The 17,216-nt window shown below is 42.0% G+C and overlaps 1 protein-coding gene across 1 annotated transcript; it reads left to right on the plus strand.

The window, feature by feature from the left end:
- Positions 1-15,031: 15,031 nt before the first annotated feature.
- LOC118752164 (integrator complex subunit 1-like) lies at positions 15,032-16,269 on the plus strand. The gene has a single exon (XM_036487020.1). It carries the CDS (start codon positions 15,225-15,227, stop codon positions 16,218-16,220), a length of 996 nt encoding a protein of 331 aa, XP_036342913.1. The 5' UTR covers positions 15,032-15,224; the 3' UTR covers positions 16,221-16,269.
- The last annotated feature ends 947 nt before the right edge of the window (positions 16,270-17,216 follow it).

The raw sequence follows: 17,216 nt of genomic DNA on the forward strand, positions 1-17,216 counted from the left end.
ATATATCGAGAACCAGTACCGCCTCTTATTGAGCTAGTTCTGCGCTGCAAATACATAATTGCTAATAGAACGTACAACAATATTAGCCCAAAACATAAAATTAAAAATGTTAAGAAGACACCACCATTCTTAACTGTCTAAAATATGAGCAGAATCGGTATTACCAATCGCGAGAAAACAATTAAAATTTAAACAATTTCGAAAACTGTTGATAGCTATAATTTCCAAAATAATTCGAATTTCGAAAAATTGTGAAACTTGTATTTTTCTTTTATCGCTGTGAAGCAGAAACAGACAATTGTCCCTTTTTGGGTGGGAGAAAGTTGCGTTCCACGAGGAAGTGCGGGTTCTCGGCGTATGCCATTGCTGGCAGATGGCTCGTCATCTGGCATCGCTTGTTCGACGAAGAGGGCCAGCTCCTCCTACGTCATGATTTCCTCATGCCTTATTTGGTTTGTGTTGTTTTTGCTTTTGTTAGTTTTATTAATCTTGTTCTTACGACCACCAGCTTGGCGAGGAAAGCACAGTGGTCTACATTTCTTGCATTGGAACTCAGTCGTCGACCACGGTAGAGCCCTGTGCCGTGGCAAGGCCACAGTTACTCCGCAAGGCGGCCCGGTGTTGAGGAGGCGCCTTTAAAATACAGCCGATTGTCCTCCTGGCTGCAAATCGTCCAATGGGCACGGTGACGCGCCACACCCTGGACTAGGAGGGTGGCAGTTCTTGGTCGCTCCTCGCCAGCAGCCCTAACGTGGAAGGAGGGTAGCCAAGAAGCTGCAGGAGCGGCTGTGTTACCCCAGTCCAGGGAAGGTCTGATGTTGATTCAACTAAGCCCCCGCACCAACGACAAGGTGCCTGCCCTAGCGGAGGATAAAAAACTTACTGTCACAGATCTGTCCAAAATGGAACCAGTTCAGAACTAGTTCAAAACTTCTGCAGAGGGGGCAATTTCTACTTTGTAAAACAGCGCCTTGTAAAAAGTGACAGTTGAAGGCATTGCGTTGGGATATATCGAGAACCAGTACCGCCTCTTATTGAGCTAGTTCTGCGCTGGATCTGAATTAGCGCGATTTACTACAGGGAACCTACCATCAAAAACAAACTTTTCACCGAAGAAATTATCTATGTGCTCACGAGTATGTTACTATGCCGCAAATATTAAATGATATTCCACAGTGATCGGAAAGTTACGAAATGAATTTAAAAGTAACCAAATTACCAAACAGAAAAAAAAGTTACCGTTTTTGGTAACAAACTACCAAAGTGGCAACCATGGTTGTGATTGTTTGTTTGCTTCGGTGCTTTGCGTTTTGGTTGGTGGTGTTGTTGGTGTATTAGTGGTTCCGTGGACAACTTGTGCTATGGATAGCGTTGGGATTTTACTACAGGGCTGAATATTGCATGCATTGTGGTGCCTGTGGATATCAGTTTATCATAGATTTTTTTTTTTATAATTTTTATGTTGATAATCTTTTCGGAATACAATTATTTTGATAACTTCTTCATAAATGTCAATGATATTCTTAGCGGGGTAACATCTGTGTAATTTGCGATATGGCGTTGATGCCTTTCTCGATTTGGAAGACGTTGTAAGATGCTATTAGTCGGACTCTCTGCTGAGTTGGCGATGGCGGCGATGAGCAGGAAACGCGGAATATAGTCATCGTTTTGACGGTTCTCTGGGAGCAGGGGGAAATCGGTTGTTTCGGAAAATTGGCGTGTCGAAATATTGGTCAGGATTCAGGTTCTTAACGTATTGGTGTTGGGGGGGATTGACCCCGTTCGTCCCTTCGCGAGTGCGCGCTTTTAGTGCTGAGCTGGTACGCGAGCTTATTTACTTGTTCTTATAAACTGTTGGTTTGAACCTTTGTTGGAGTGTGTTTATCCGAAAGGATGTACATGGCTCTACACATATACTACTACTACTACTAGATTGGCGCTTACACATATGTTAGTGTTTGGCCGAGCTTCTCCTCCGATTTGTGGCGTGCGTCTTGATGCTGTCACACAAAGGGAAGGGACCTACAGTTTTACGCCGACTCCGAGCGGCGATTGTATTTTTATTAGAAGATGTTTTTCATGGCAGAAATGCACTCGGAGGTTTGCCATTGCCTGCCGAGGGGCGACCGCTGTTAAGAAAAAATCTTTTTTTCTAAATTTTTTGCGATGTTGCTTTGGCCAGGGCCGCGACACATATATTTTACACAAAAATAGAAAACTAAGTGTAGTAATCTCGACGGGAGATAACGATGCTTACGCGGCGATAGCCCCAACGTTACTGATAGTTGTAGTCTATTGTATTACATCACAATAAAGTTAGTATAAAAACCAACTACTGATTAACATCTATCATACTGTCCTTAATATTCAAAGTAATCCTGCAATATCTTAACGTATCGCTCATTTACAGCAGAGTGTCACAGTAAAAAAAAAAAAAAAAAAAAATCACTTAAGTATACAGAGATGCCCGCCAACTCTTCTATCTTGTGTAAAAATTTCACAGCAGTATCGATTTAACAATAGCACTCTACATCTTTTTCAACAGTACTTTCGAAAATATCAGTTCGATTTTAGAAAACGTCAATTCGATTTTGGAAAGTACCATATGGCCTTTAGAATAATCAAATGTTATTTAGAAGGCGTCAAATGTACTTTAGAATTATCAAATGTACTTTAGAAAGCATCATTTCAATCATAGAAGGCGTCAGTTCAATATTAGAAAGCGTCAAATAAACTTCAGATTGGTCAAAAGTACTTTAGAAAACATCAATTGTACTTTTGAAGCAAGCAAATGAACTTTATAAAGTGTTAAATGGAATCTATTTTCCTCAGCAGAGTATTTTATGTTGGCACGTCGACAACCTGATTCGGCCACTGAGAGCGATTTAACCATTTCCATTAATGCAATATTTGTTAAATAAAATCATTGCTTTGCATTGTTGTGGTTGGTACATTTTCAAAACAGTCTGCATGAAATAGGCGTATGTATGGCTGTAACCTTTCAATGCTCGACGCTTCATCGAGACGATGCAAAGTGCGCAGCTATCCTGAACTTGCATTGTTATCGCTTGCACGTGGGTATTAAAACAAATATTTTGAATATTTATTTTACATATTAAATATTTTTTACTTAAATGTTACTCGGTTATATTACTTGCCCTAACCCTATTACTTCATACACTTGAACATTTTTGTACACTGCTATTTTTATCGATTCGTCGTAAGTAGGCTAGGGATCTTTTTATAAGCTATGTAATTATGTTTTCTTAGATAGCTCGATTTATCAGTTTTAAAACAAAATAAGAGAAACTAAATTTTTCTAAGTATAAAAGAAATATCATCTTATTTCGAAAAGTCTTGTTAATATTAAGAAAACAAAGTCGACCACTTTTGCTTCATACAGTAAGCTTTGTAAGGGGGTTTCTTAAAAAAATAAATTTTTTAGCACACCATGACCTTGTAATCAGTTTGTGCATTTAGCAGCAATTTTTTTATGTCAGTTACTTCTATTTGACATGTAGATCATGGATCCTCAGTCTTGCCCCTAAATTTCGTTTGGCAACATTCCGCCATCTTGTATTTAAATTTTTTTTGGGGTTTTTGCGATTTTCAACCTTATTATGCATTTTTCGTAAAAAGTGGTTAAATACAAATATGTAGAGAATTTAATTTCCCACATTTGTTATACAGAAGATTTTTTAAAAATAGCATGTTTTATTGTAAAAAATTAGAAAAAACTGCGAAAAATTTTTACATTGTCACTGTTTTCCCTATTTTTTGACAATTTCTGTTGAAAATACATGGCATACTGAAATTCCAAAGTTGTAGAGAATTTCATTCGTCACAACTTATGAAGTGGGTTTTGTCGAAGGCTGAGGTACACTCAGCCGACCCAGGGTACAATGGAGGTCCCACTAACCCCCACCAAATAAAACACAATAGTTAGTGTAATACGGAGATGTGGCCAGAGCGCCGGCAACCTTTCCTCCAAGAAGTGAGAGAGAGGGAGAGTAACAGCGGCTATGGGTCGGTAACGGTGAGAGTGGCAGCACTCGGTGACGACGGTGAGCGCAACGGCAATGCGAACGGCGGTGATACTCGGTGACGACGGTGATGCCGGTGAGCGTAGCGGCAATGAGAGCGACGGTGATACTCTACGGCGACGGTGTAAGCGGTCCTGGCCTGCGGCGAGTGGCAGCAACGGCCCCAATAACGATGACGGGTAACTAGCTTTGGCTCCAGGGGCGGTAACGATGGGGCGGTCCCAATACCGAAGGTGGCGGTAGCGGCCCTAACTTGTGGTGACGGAGGAAGCAGCGCTCCTGCATCGCGGTGATTACTGCAATCGGCTGACGGGAGGGGCGTGATGATGGCTTCGGCCCAGGGCGGCAACGGCGGTGGCGGCCCTAATAACGAAGGCGGCGGCAGCGGCCCTAGCTTGTGGTGACTTACGGTGATAGTGGCGGCGGCCTCCAATGACGGTGACTTGTAGCGGCCTTCAATGAGGAGACTACGGAGACTGATTAGTGGGCCCTAAGCACACACCTGTGTCGCCCCTCGTAGTTGCACACTTACGATGTAGGTGCGGAACGGTTGGCGGCACGGGTGAGTGCGATCTTCACGGTGGCCTTGGGACCTGTACGAGGGGAGTACATCGTTGCAAATAGCAACGACAACGTCTACAAAGTGTGACGATGCATCTACACTCTGCGACGACCCCTCGGCCATGCGGCGTTCTGCGTAGGCGATAGGATTGCGCTCATCTGCCAAAAGGCGACGTACGCGCTTCCTTACCTACGGAGACTGATAGCGGATGAGCACTTGTAGCGAACCTTATACCCGTCGTCGCACAAGTCGGTTGCGAAGTTAGACGAGCTGAAAAAGTTTTAAAAGTTTTTGCGCAAGTGCCCAACGAACTTCCCACGTGTGTTTGGGCGCATGCCCGCTTGTGCTTTGCTTTTGCGTATTCTATTTTTAGCGCATGCCTGCTTGTGCTTTTCTTTTGCGTATTCTATTTTTAGCGCATGCTGGTGTGTGTGTGTATGTGCGCTGTGAATATTCTACCCATATGTATGTACATCGTATGTACATGCCTGGTGTATGTGGGTAAGCATATCGTATGTTCATACATATTTACAACGTAGGATAGATTTGTGGTAGGTTGTGGATGCAGATATTGTAGCGTAGTGAATGCTACGTTACAAACTTTTATACCAAAATTTTTTTTTGTACGACGCTTAGATCACGACCGAGAACGTGCCAAACATAGCAGTTAGCCCAACAAAATTAGATAAATTTGGTAGGAAAATAAAAAAAATTTGTAAGAGCAATTTTTTTGATGTAGTTTAGGTAGGTAGGTAGGTAGATAGAAGTGGCTGCCGCCCTAGCGGCACACTTAGGCCATAGATAGAAGGCCCATTGTGTTACCACAGTTGACACCGTTCAATTATCTTCCCCATTGAACCACTTCGTGTCGCTGATGAATCTCATCAGGCACCTCGCATCGGTATTTGAAACCTCCCCAAGGTCGGCCAGGAATGGTGAACCCAGATGACGCAGCCTGCTTCTGCACATTGCAGGGCATTCACACAAGAGATGCAAGACTGTTTCCTCCTCTTCGTCGTCCTTGCAGCTTCTGCAACATCTACGAAAAGGCACCTCGAGCCTTTCTGCATGTTTACCTATCAAGCAGTGCCCGGTTAGGGCCCCAACGACGTTAGATATATCCTCCCTTCTAAGAGAGTAAACCCTTCGTGACCGCCTCCGGTCCCATTTAGGCCAAGTCTGCCTGGAAATTCGACAAGTCGTACTTTGACTCCATCTTTCTTCAGCTTGTTTGTAAACAAATCTCCTGTAGAGATAGGCGGCAGTGCAGCACAATCTTTGAGTGAAACGTGAAGGAGCTCAGAGCTTTGATTGCAGCCTGGCTATCACTAAAAATGGAGATGTCCCTTCCCATCATTTCGGTTCCAAGCTTCTCAACAGCTTCCATGATGGCTGGAACTTCAGCCTGGAATACGCTGCAGTAGTCCGGTAAACTAAAAGAGATTTTTAGAGGAGGGTTTCGTGAGAAAACGCCGCCTCCTACCTTGCCGTCGAGTTTTAAACCATCTGTGTTGAAATCTTCTTTCCACTCCTCCCTGCTTGGAATTCTGGTGTGAAGTTGCTTTCCGGAATCGATGTCGAAGCACAGCGGTCTGTGCTGTTCGGAATGAAGAAGAATTCATTTAATATACAAGAGTGTCCCTGGGCTACAGATTGCCATTGGGATGCCTCTCTTAAGCGAAGAGCAGCGAGCGCTGCCATCTGCTTTCCTACCAAATCTAGTGGCAGAAGATCCAGAATAGCGGTCAGAGCATCGTTTGGTGTGGTTCTGAGCGCTCCGCTTATGCAGATCATACTTGACCTTTGCACCTTCGTGAGAAGCCTGAGGTTGACCTCTTTATCTAACGCTGGCCACCACACAATCACTCCATCTAGGAGGATTTGTCTGACGACTGCTATAAATACCCATCGACAGATCCGGGGACTGAGGCCCCATCTCTTGCCTATGGCCCTTTTACAAGTATAGAGGACAACGGAAGCCTTCTCATAACGCTGAATCATATTATCCCTCCAGCACAGCTTCTTATCTAAGATAACGCCAAGAAATTTGGCTTTTGTAGAGAGACTTACCGGACGCCGTTTAGCTCCGGCGGAGTGACGGAAGGCATTTTATACCTTCTCGTGAAGAGGACGAGCTCCGCTTTGCTTGAGCTGACGCTCAGGCCACAGCGGGTAGACTACTTGGATACATCCCGAAGCGTTCGCTGCATCAGCTCGCATAGCGTTTGCGGAACCTTTCCCCTGAAAGCGATTGCAATGTCGTCGGCGTATGCAAAAACTTTTCCTCCCCCCCAATCCGTTCCACACAAGAGCGTGTTGACGGTCAGGTTCCACAGAAGTGGAGAAAGAACACCTCCTTGGGGAGTGCCCCTTGTCACAAGCCTCGACACCTCGCACGCTCCCAGCCTCGCCCTCACCACTCTGAAGCAGAGTAGCTGATCGATGAACTCCACCAGTGAGCTGTCCACTCCTAGGGCCCCCGCGGCGTCAGTAATAGCCTCCGGAAGTACGTTGTTGAAAGCGCCTTCAATATCCAAGAAAGCTGCGAGACAGAATTCCTTAACGCTGAAAGACTTCTCGATATAGGCGACCAGATTATGAAGTGCGGTCTCCGTCGATTTACCTTTACGGTACGCATGTCGGTTATCAGACAGTAGACGATAGTCTATGGTGTCAGAAAGGAAGCTGCTAACAGTCATTTCAAGTGTCTTAAGAGCAAAGGAGCAAAGGCTAAGGGTCTAAGATCCTTCGGGTTAGTATGTGAGGCCTTTCCGGCCTTTGGAATAAAGGCGACCGTAACATTTCTGCATGCCAGCGGTATGTGATTAAACTTGAAACAGACCTTGAAAATACTTAGAAGCCATTTTGCAGACACATCCAGTGTCTTAATTAATTGTGCAGGTATTAAACCATCTGGTCCTGCAGTTTTATATGGTTTAAAACTTTGTATTGCCCATCTGACTCTTTCTTCCGAGATGGGTATGTTCACTGCGTAGGAAGAAGTTACAGAAGGGGAGTTTTCCCGTACAACTATGTTCCCAGCAAAGTAGGTATCTATGAGTAGCTCAAGGGTATCCTTTACCGTGGAGGTCCAGGATCCATCGTGCTTTTATAAGAAGCCCATCGGGTTGGGAGATATGGAGAGAATTTTTCGCAGCCTGGCAGCTTCGGAAACACCTTCGATGCCACTATAAAAAACCCTCCAGGAATCTCCAGATCTCTTTGCTTCCCTCAGAGCTTTTTTATAGGGCCGGAGTAACCGCTTGTACCATTCGAGCTCACAGCTAAGCCTTTTGGCCTTATTGAATTGCTTCCTGCAAGATTTGCGAAGCGGGTGTAACTCCCGCGACCACCAGTGTTGTTAACATTTACCCCGTGGCTTAGGGTCACGGCACGCCTGACCTAGGGCCTCTGAGCAGGTCGAGGTAAATACGTTGACCATTTTTTTAGATCCTCGGTACATTCAGGTTCTGTAGGGGCTAAGCTAGAGAGCTTGTCTTCAAGTAGCTGTTTATAGTAGCTCCAATCTGTGTTCTTTAAGGTTTTGCGTAGTGTAAGGCTAGTTGGAGAAAAATTCAATACTATTTCAATATAGCGATGGTCAGAGAAGGAGTGTTCATCTAGAACCCGCCAACCCTCCACCATCTCAGTTAAGCTTTCACTGCATAAAGTTGTCTAGTACTTCCTTACGGTTTTTAGTAATGAAGGTGGGCTCCTTACCTTTATTGCATATAAGAAGGTTAGTTGTTAGGAGGTAGTTGAAAAGTGACTCACCCCGATCGTTTATGTCTGAGCTGCCCCACTGAACGTGGTGGGCATTGGCATCGCTTCCAATCAAAATATGACCGTATTCTTACTTGGTCACCAAGTTCCGCACCGTTGCTTGAGGAGGGTGCTCCGATTCATAGGGCATGTATGCCGAAACCAGCACGATGGATGTGCTTTCCAGCTCTAATATTGTTGTCGCGACGTCACCATCACTGTAATTAGGTAAAAGAAAGATATTTAAATCCGCTTTTGCCAAAATGCAGGCTCGAATTTTACCTTTACCACGCTCTAAGAACAGCTCGAAGCTCGTGGCACTCAATCCACAGACCCTCGAGTTGCAAACCCACGGTTCCTGGATTAGTGCCACCTCAACATCGCCTTTAGACAGACGACATAGAAGAGTAGCCGAAGCTGCTTTAGATTTGTGGAGGTTAATTTGCAATACTCATATGGAGTTCTGACACCCCCTCCATCGCTACGACGGTTACGTCAGCATCGCTCTCCCCGTCGCTGTAAAGTAGTTCTTCCTCCTCAAACACCCTACGCATTGCCGATGCGTAGTTTGATTGAGAGGAGTCATTGCTTTCAGCGTCGGAGAGCTCCGTTTCCGGCTCCGGTTCGGGTGCCTCAATGTCCATGTCCATTGCTGCATCCGAACTGGAGGCGCGCTGCGCGTCCCCGCTATAGACCCTAATTATGACCTCGCCGAGGCCATAATATACTCGACCTTGCCGCTTCTACAGGAGCTCGAGTGACTCCTTGTTTAGGGACAGAACTACCTGTCCTGAAGGGCCATCAGCGTCCTCGACTCGGATGACCCTCCAATCACTCGTCGGACGGGCTGGGTTCATCATTTGAAACTCCTTTAGGATGCTCTCTGGTGCCGAAGGTGTCGTCGGTACCCAATCCCTTGCTCTTGGTCTGACTGGAATATCCTCCAGTCTACAACCTCCAACCTAGCCCCTGGATACACAGGGCCTATCCTTGCAACGGCAGCCTTGTACAGCGCCACCGATCTCGGATCCTCGCAGGCGACCACTTTTACGGCCCTGGTACCAACCAGCGTCTTTGCAAGCTGGACGGGTTCCGGGGTTCTCCAGCAGAACATCAAAAATGACGTTCGCCAAGACTGCCTTCACCCACCTCCACTGGTCCTTCGGTATGGATCCGAGCTCGTTGCCTCGGTCCAAAACCCGTATGAGGATTCGGTCCTTCGCAACCTCGGAAAAGCTAGGTCTGCCCATCCAGGAGTGTGGCCGGACTCTCTTGGGTGAAGAAAGTTGTTCCTCCACCGACCTTTGCCGCTTTGACGGGGGTACCTTGTTTTCCACCGAAGCCCCGAGATTGACCTGGAAGTTGGGCAGTAGAGCTTTCGCCCTTTCCACCGCTTCCTTCGCGCTCTGGGGCAACGTATCCAACGGAACACCGTCGTACTTCTTTAGCGTAGTTCCCATTGTTGCCACGCCTCCAGTGATTTCTTTTGTGGCCACTTGTCGCCCTCCACTCTGGCCAGGCCGTGAGGCCTCTGCTTCTGTGGTGGTAGACTTCGCAGCCGTGCCGTTTGATGGGCCCCCAGCACCCACAGCCGCAGATGGATTTGCCGTTTCCAACACAATCCCTGCAGCATTGCTGGTGCTAGGCCCCACCATAACACCCGTAGTCACGGGCCGGCGTGAAGTGTCCCCCACATCCAGCCCGGAAGAGCTCCTTCTGGAGCGAAGCGGCGTATATGGCGCTTGCGCCTGCGCAGTCTTTCCCCGATTTGGGGAAGACGAAGTTTTTAATAACTTTTTTGTTGTTGTTTTTGTTTTTGTTGGGTTTTTGTTTAGGTTGTGATTCATCTTGTTCGTACGACCACCTGCTCGACAAGGCAAGCGCAGTGGTCTGCGTAGTATGTGGGGAAATCATACGGTACACGGCGACAGCGCCCCTAGCCGCAGTAAGGCCACCGTTACTCCCTAAGGCGGCCCGGTGTCAGGAAGGCGCCGTTAAAATACAGCCGGTCTGGTAAGCCCCCTGGCTGCAAACCATCCAATGGGCACGGTGTCGCGTAACACCCTGGATTAGGGGGAGGAGTTGGGTTGTTGGGATAGGAAAATAAGGAGGGATAAGGGCAGGAGTAATCGTCGGTGCGGTAATCTCCACATAGGATACTGTGTACTGTGTCTTACACAGGTTCCCATGCGGAGCCTCCCTCTTGTTCGTGCTGATATAGAAAGCCCCTAAACGGCCCCCATGTCACCACTTAAGCCTCATCCCCACGTCAAGGAGACCAACATCGTTGAGGTTGATGTAGTTTACTTCTATTTGACACATAGATCATGAATCCACAGTCTTGCCCCTAAATTTCATTTGGCAATATTCCGCCATCTTTGATTTAATTTTCTTTTGTTTTTTTTTGCGATTTTCAAGCTTATTTTGCATTTTTCGTAAAAAATGTTTAAATACAAATATGTAGAGAATTCAATTACCCACTTGGTTATATAGAAGGTTTTTTAAAAATAGCATATTTTATTGTAAAAAATTAGAAAAAACTGCGAAAAAATTTTACATTGTCACGGTTTTCGCCATTTTTGGTCAATTTCTGTTGAAAATACATAGCATATTGAAATTTCAAAGTTGTAGAGAATTTCATTCTCCACAACTTTTGTCCCTAAATTTTTTTTGTACGACGCTTAGATCACGGCAGGGATGCGCCGTAAAACTCATTTCCACACCACCGCTGAAGTAGAGTTTTTTTGGCGCGTTTTTTAACGTGGTTTCCCCAGTAGGACTAATCCACGGGCAACGTTTTTTTTTTTTTTTTAATGAAAGCAGGTGAAGGCGTGGAAATGTTTTACGGCGCATCCCGTACATCGCGATGTGTATTGCGTTCCCGGTAATTAAATTCTCTACATATTTGTATTAACCATTTTTTACGAAAAATGCAAAATAAGCTTGAAAATCGCAAAAAACCCAAAATAAAATTAAATCCAAGATGGCGGAATGTTGCCAAATGAAATTTAGGGGCAAGACTGTGGATTCATGATCTACGTGTCAAATAGAATTAAACTGCATCAAAACATCGCTGTTACAAATTTTGCTCAATTTTCCTACCAAATTTATCTTATTTTACTGGGCTAATTATTGGCGAGCATGATACAAAAATAGAAGATAGTTTCATTTATTGACATTCGTTGTTGTTGCCGACCACTTGACTTTTAACAAGTTTATGACATATGACTAAAATATTGCTACCAGATTCGCTAGCAGCAACATTTTTGTTTCTTGAAAAAGTAAAAAAAAATTAGAAGTTAGTGAAGTTGGATAAAAATATTAAAAGAAAAGTCTTGCGCGTTTCCAAACTGCTAGAATTCAGTACACCTGTGCAAAAGGTCAAAAATAAAGTTTTGTGCTTTTCCCAGGATAGAGTACGTAATATGATCTAATGCAGTTTGAAGACAAACTGCCGACGCCAAATATTTTTAAACCTCTAAACGATGTACCGTTATCCGTGGAAGAGAGAGGAGGTCGAGTTAAAATGATGCCCTGCAACTTGTAACAGTATCAATTTTTGGATTATCGGAATTTGTTGATAAAGATATGACGCTGCTAAGAAATATATATACATAAATATAAGCACGAAACTGTGTATTTGTGACAAGAATTATCCACATAAGATGAAAATGTCTGCAGTATCGTTTTATAAAATTTTTGTCTATAGAAAAATACATAAGTAAGGCAGTTCGGGCATGGTTATTTGTACAACGATTTGGGTTATCGTGTCCAAACGCGTTACCCGAATAAAATAATTTTTACATTTGCGTCTAGTCAAAGGATTAAGCTTTAATTTAAAACAAAAAATTCGGTTCAAAATATATATATATTTTTTTTTGTAAATTTGGAGGTGGATTTTGCGCAAAAATTATGTGTATGGCATAACCGGAGTTGGACTAATGGGGTTATTTTTATGCAGCGCGCCGGAAGGCCACCAACGCGGAAAGGAGTTTTGCGCAAAGATACTGCTGTCGACTTAGCACGTGTTTAATTTTTCGTTTTTCTAATTTTACCCCATTTTGAAATGTGCTCCGAGCGCCTGTAGAAGGGGCAGGGAGGCGATGGGACTTTACTTAAAGTTTATGCTGTGTTCTCTCTAATGAGTTTTAGGTGACACACCCCTTCCCCCTCTGCTCCACACCAAAAAATCATTGTACAAATTGCTTCATTGCTATCAATGTGGCAAGGACCTAATAATTTTTTACAATTTATGCAACATCAAAAACTTATTTTTTGTAAAAAATTTTGAAATGAAACTACCTTCTTTTTGTATCATGACTGGCGAACATTTTTTTCAGTTTTGAATTGAATAATGGCACGCCGAAAAGCCCTTTGCAAAGAAATTCGTGAATTGGTTATTGGTAAATACAAATTTAAGAAAAGTTATCGCGAAATTGCAAGAGAAGTTAATGTTCCAACTCCTACGGTGGAAAGTGTAATTAGAAACTATAATAAAACTGGACAGATTTCGCCAAACGAGCACCTGGGAGGTCGAAAATCAATGATTTCCAACCGCGATATTCCGCAATCAAGCGACATTATTAACCAAAATAGGCGGAGCTCTGTACGAAACTTGGCTGCTACATGGTCACAGAAGATTGGTAAACTTGTAGGTCGTGAGTTGACCCGGTTGCAGCTGCATAAGTTGAAATATAGTTTTTAACCGACTTTTAAAAAAGGAGGATGTTATCAGTTCGTCAGAATACTTTTTTTTTTTTAATGTATGTTACCGCATAACTTTGGACCACGTCAACCGATTTCGATAATTATTTTTGCATCGAAAAGGTAGTGTCTCAGAGGTGGTCCCGTACTAATCTGGTTAAGATCCGATCAGCGGATCATGAGATATATATATATATATATTTTCTTTTTATATGAGAGTTGAAGTCGGTTTTTTTTTGGTAAAAATTACTTGTTATAAGGTATGGTTTCAGGTGTGATGCACTGTAGAATCTAACAAAATTTATTTTGCAATTAACAGACAGAAAGGAAACCGTTACAAACAGTCCGTCAAAAGCAAAAAATAGTAGCTTGGAGTAAAGCTAGACGATTGTGGGTCCAAAGACACTGGGACTCCGTCATATTTAGCGACGAATCTAAGTTCGATGTTTGCGTAGGCGACTCAAGGACTCGTGTGATACGAAAGAGAAATTAAGCATATTATACAGAGAGAAAGTTCCCAGCGCGTGTCATGGTATGGGGTTGTACATATGTCCTTGAAAGTAGTAGGAAAGCTTCATTTTATCGATGGGACTATAAAATCCATGGATTACTTCAATATTTTGGAGACAAATTTGCTCCCAAGTATACCCAATCTGTCTACAGCGGACGAATATATTTTTCAACAAGATGGTGTAAAAATATACCTGTTTTAGACTGGCCTGCTTCCAGTCCGGACCCTAATCCTATCCAGTCTCTATGGGCGCTAATGAAGAGAAGACTTCGAAATGAGGCCCAGAGGACTTGATGGCTTAAAGGCAAAAATTAGTGAAATCTGGGATTCTATAACTCCAAATGAATGTTTACCACTAACTAAAACCATGCTTCTTAGACTGAATGCCGCAATAAAAGCAAAGGGGGACGTTACACAGTATTAAAGTTGAGTTACGTTCACTCTATGAAGTAATAGTGGTCGTTTTAATTTTCTTAATATTAACAGTTCCTTTTGAAATAAATGAGCATTTCCTTTATGTATAAAAAAATTATTTTTCTTTTTTTAATATAAAAGTTAGTCTATTAAGCTGTTCAGTAATTAGAATTGGCTTATAAAAAAATGCACAACCTACCTGGGAAAAAACGTTTAAAATTGAAGCGCAAAAAAATGTGTAAGTGTATGAAGTAACAGTGGTTAGGGCAAGTATATCACATACAGTATATATTTTCTAAAGTGGAATTTTGATATTTTCGAAAGTACGTTTAACACTTGCTAAAGTACATCTGATTTTTTCTACAGTACATTTGATGTTTTCAAAGGTACATTTGTTGCTTTCTGAAGTATATTTGAAAAACTAAAGAACATTTGACGCCTTCTGAAATCTAGTTATACTTTCTAAAATACACTTGATAATTCTAAAGGCTCTGGCACATACAGCTTTCGTGCTGCTTTGGCGTTGGTTTTGCTTTGACAGCTAAGATAAATACATACGTTTATATGAAGCAGTTCTCATAGGCAACGCTGACGCCACAGAAACACGAACGCTGGTTAACTCTTGCCGTTTTGGGCGCGTTGACACTCCCTTAATGTAATTATTCACTTTTTACTAATAAACATACAAAATCGTGTAAAGAAAAAACGAGTAAGGACCGCGACGACCAAATGCTTCCATTTTAAAAATGTTTGAATGTTTTTCAATCGTAAAATTCAAAATCAAAAACTAAAAACATTTGCTGTAAGAGCATTCATTGTAGCAAACACTTGCGCTACTTGCGTTGCTGTCAAAATGAAACAACGCCAATGCGACGCGAAAGCTGTATGTGACAGAGCCTTAAAGCATTTATGACACCTTCTAAAAAACATTTGACTATGCTAAAGTCCATATGAAACTTTCTAAAATCGTATTCACGCTTTCTAAAACCGAATTGATGGTTTCTGAAATCAAATTGATATATTCGAAAGTACTGTTGGAAAATGTGTCTTAATTTTTAGTACAGGAACGTATGGAAACTAAACTTTAAACCGTTTTTCTCGAGTTTTAGATTTTTTGTATTAGGACACTCTTCCAGCAAAAGAGCGATATTTAATTACGTATACACTTAGGACTGGAAGTTAACATTTGATTCCATGCTTTTAATGTATTTTATTCGTTTCAGCTACAATGTTTCAAACATCTCCGGAACAATCATCGCAACATCTTGCCGAGATTTATAAAGAATTTCTATTGCAACGCGAAGACTGTTTACGTACTTTAAGGGTATTTTTACGTGAATTGGTTCGTGTGCTTCGTTATGATATGAACATTGTAAGATTCTGTAAAGCGTTTATGAATGAACGAATTGATTTGATAGAACAAGTTGAACGCTCCGAATTCAGAGATAGAATATTTCATTCAATGGTGGATATAATATGCCTTTGCATGCTATTATCTGTTTCACCACAGATACGTGAAGCATGCATTGTATTACGTTCCAACAAGGAAATGAAACATAATCCGCTTTTACTGAATTTTTATTCACAAATGTCTCAAATCCAATTGGAAGCCATTTCTTGGATGTATGAAACAGTTCCAAATCTTTTCAAAATTCAAACTTTGGAATATAGCCAAGCTCTACACAAAATATTACTCTTGGACAGTCCTGAGCAGTATTCAAGATGCGATCAGTGGCCTTCTGAACCAGAGCGGGCAGCGCTTTTAAGAATTGCCTCCGAAACACCAGTGCTGGAAGATACGCTTTTACGAATTATACTTATCGGTATAACTAAAGATATACCTTTAACTATTCCTGAAACGATAGATGTGATAATGATGGTTATTAAAAGAGCATCAACAATGAGAATTCCGAATTTTCCCGCAGTGCAAGCCAACAAATATGATGTTATAGACTTTTTATTCAATATGGTAGAATATCACTATCCGGAAAATATAAGTTTACCATTAGGTTATGCTCCTCCAAAGCTTGCTATCACAGTTTTATATTGGAAGGCATGGATCATAATGCTTATGATTTCCGCCCATAACCCATCGACCTTCGGAGCGTTTTGTTGGAAGCATTATCCCACGATGAAACTTTTGATTGAAATGTGTATTACTAATCAATTTGCCGAGCAGCATGCAGGAAAAGAAGAATTACAGGTACAAGATTTTAGAATATAAAACTTGATTATTTCTTTTGTGATTAAATCAGAGTCAGCCAGCATTGAGTTTGACTCTGAATTCTTCCTGTCTTTATACAAAGCTGCAGAAACAGTTTCCAATTGAATATAAAATCGCTAACTGTGCTTTTTGCAAAAAGTGGATATGCATTTTTTAACTGTTTTTACATAACTTACTAGATATTTAAAGCAGGGACGTGAACCGGTTTTGAACCGAACCAGTTTTGAACCGGAAAACCGCTTTTTTCTATTAATTAACTGAACCATTAGCCGAACCGAAATTTTTGCACAAATGATTGATCCGAACCGAAAACCGAACCACTTTCTATAAAGGTTTAAAGGTTCGTTTCAATCAGTTTTCAATAGATAAATGCACCCGATTTTTTTCTTTTTGTTAAACATGGTAATACCTACCATGTTTGTTTACCATGTGACAATATCAATTGTTAAGGCAACCCATCTCATTTGACAGACCCTTAACCTTGCGCGTTGTTGCACTTGACGCTTATAAACTTGCGCGTTATTTTTTTTGTTTTTCGAACCGTTGAACCCCGGTTCAAAGACCAAATAACCGCTTTTACGAACCAATCCAAAAGTGCAAAAACGGTTCGAATCGCTGAATCGAACCGACCAAATTTTTCATCCGGTTCACGTCCCTGATTTAAAGTACATACATATTAAGGATCCCGGGATTTTTAATTTCTTACTAAGCATATACTAAAGGGCTTTGTTAACAACTAACTGCAAATTAGTTGAATTTACATACACCTGTGGTCAGCTGATTAAGTTAAGTGACAATTTGAACAGTTTTGGCTATTTTTATTTTGTTTATTCATCACATAAATCCCCATTTTAAACTTCATAAAAAATTATAAAATTTCAATGAACTATATAAAAAAAAAAGAAAACGTTTCCCAACCGACATTTAGATTTGAACTTGAGCCGGAATTCAATAAACTTAAAAATAGGTACATCCCATTTATAAACTAAGGTACTT

This window comes from Rhagoletis pomonella, unplaced genomic scaffold, assembly GCF_013731165.1.
Source record: "Rhagoletis pomonella isolate Grant_MI unplaced genomic scaffold, Rhpom_1.0 Rhpom_scaffold_01275, whole genome shotgun sequence".
Taxonomy (NCBI): Eukaryota; Metazoa; Arthropoda; class Insecta; order Diptera; family Tephritidae; genus Rhagoletis; species Rhagoletis pomonella.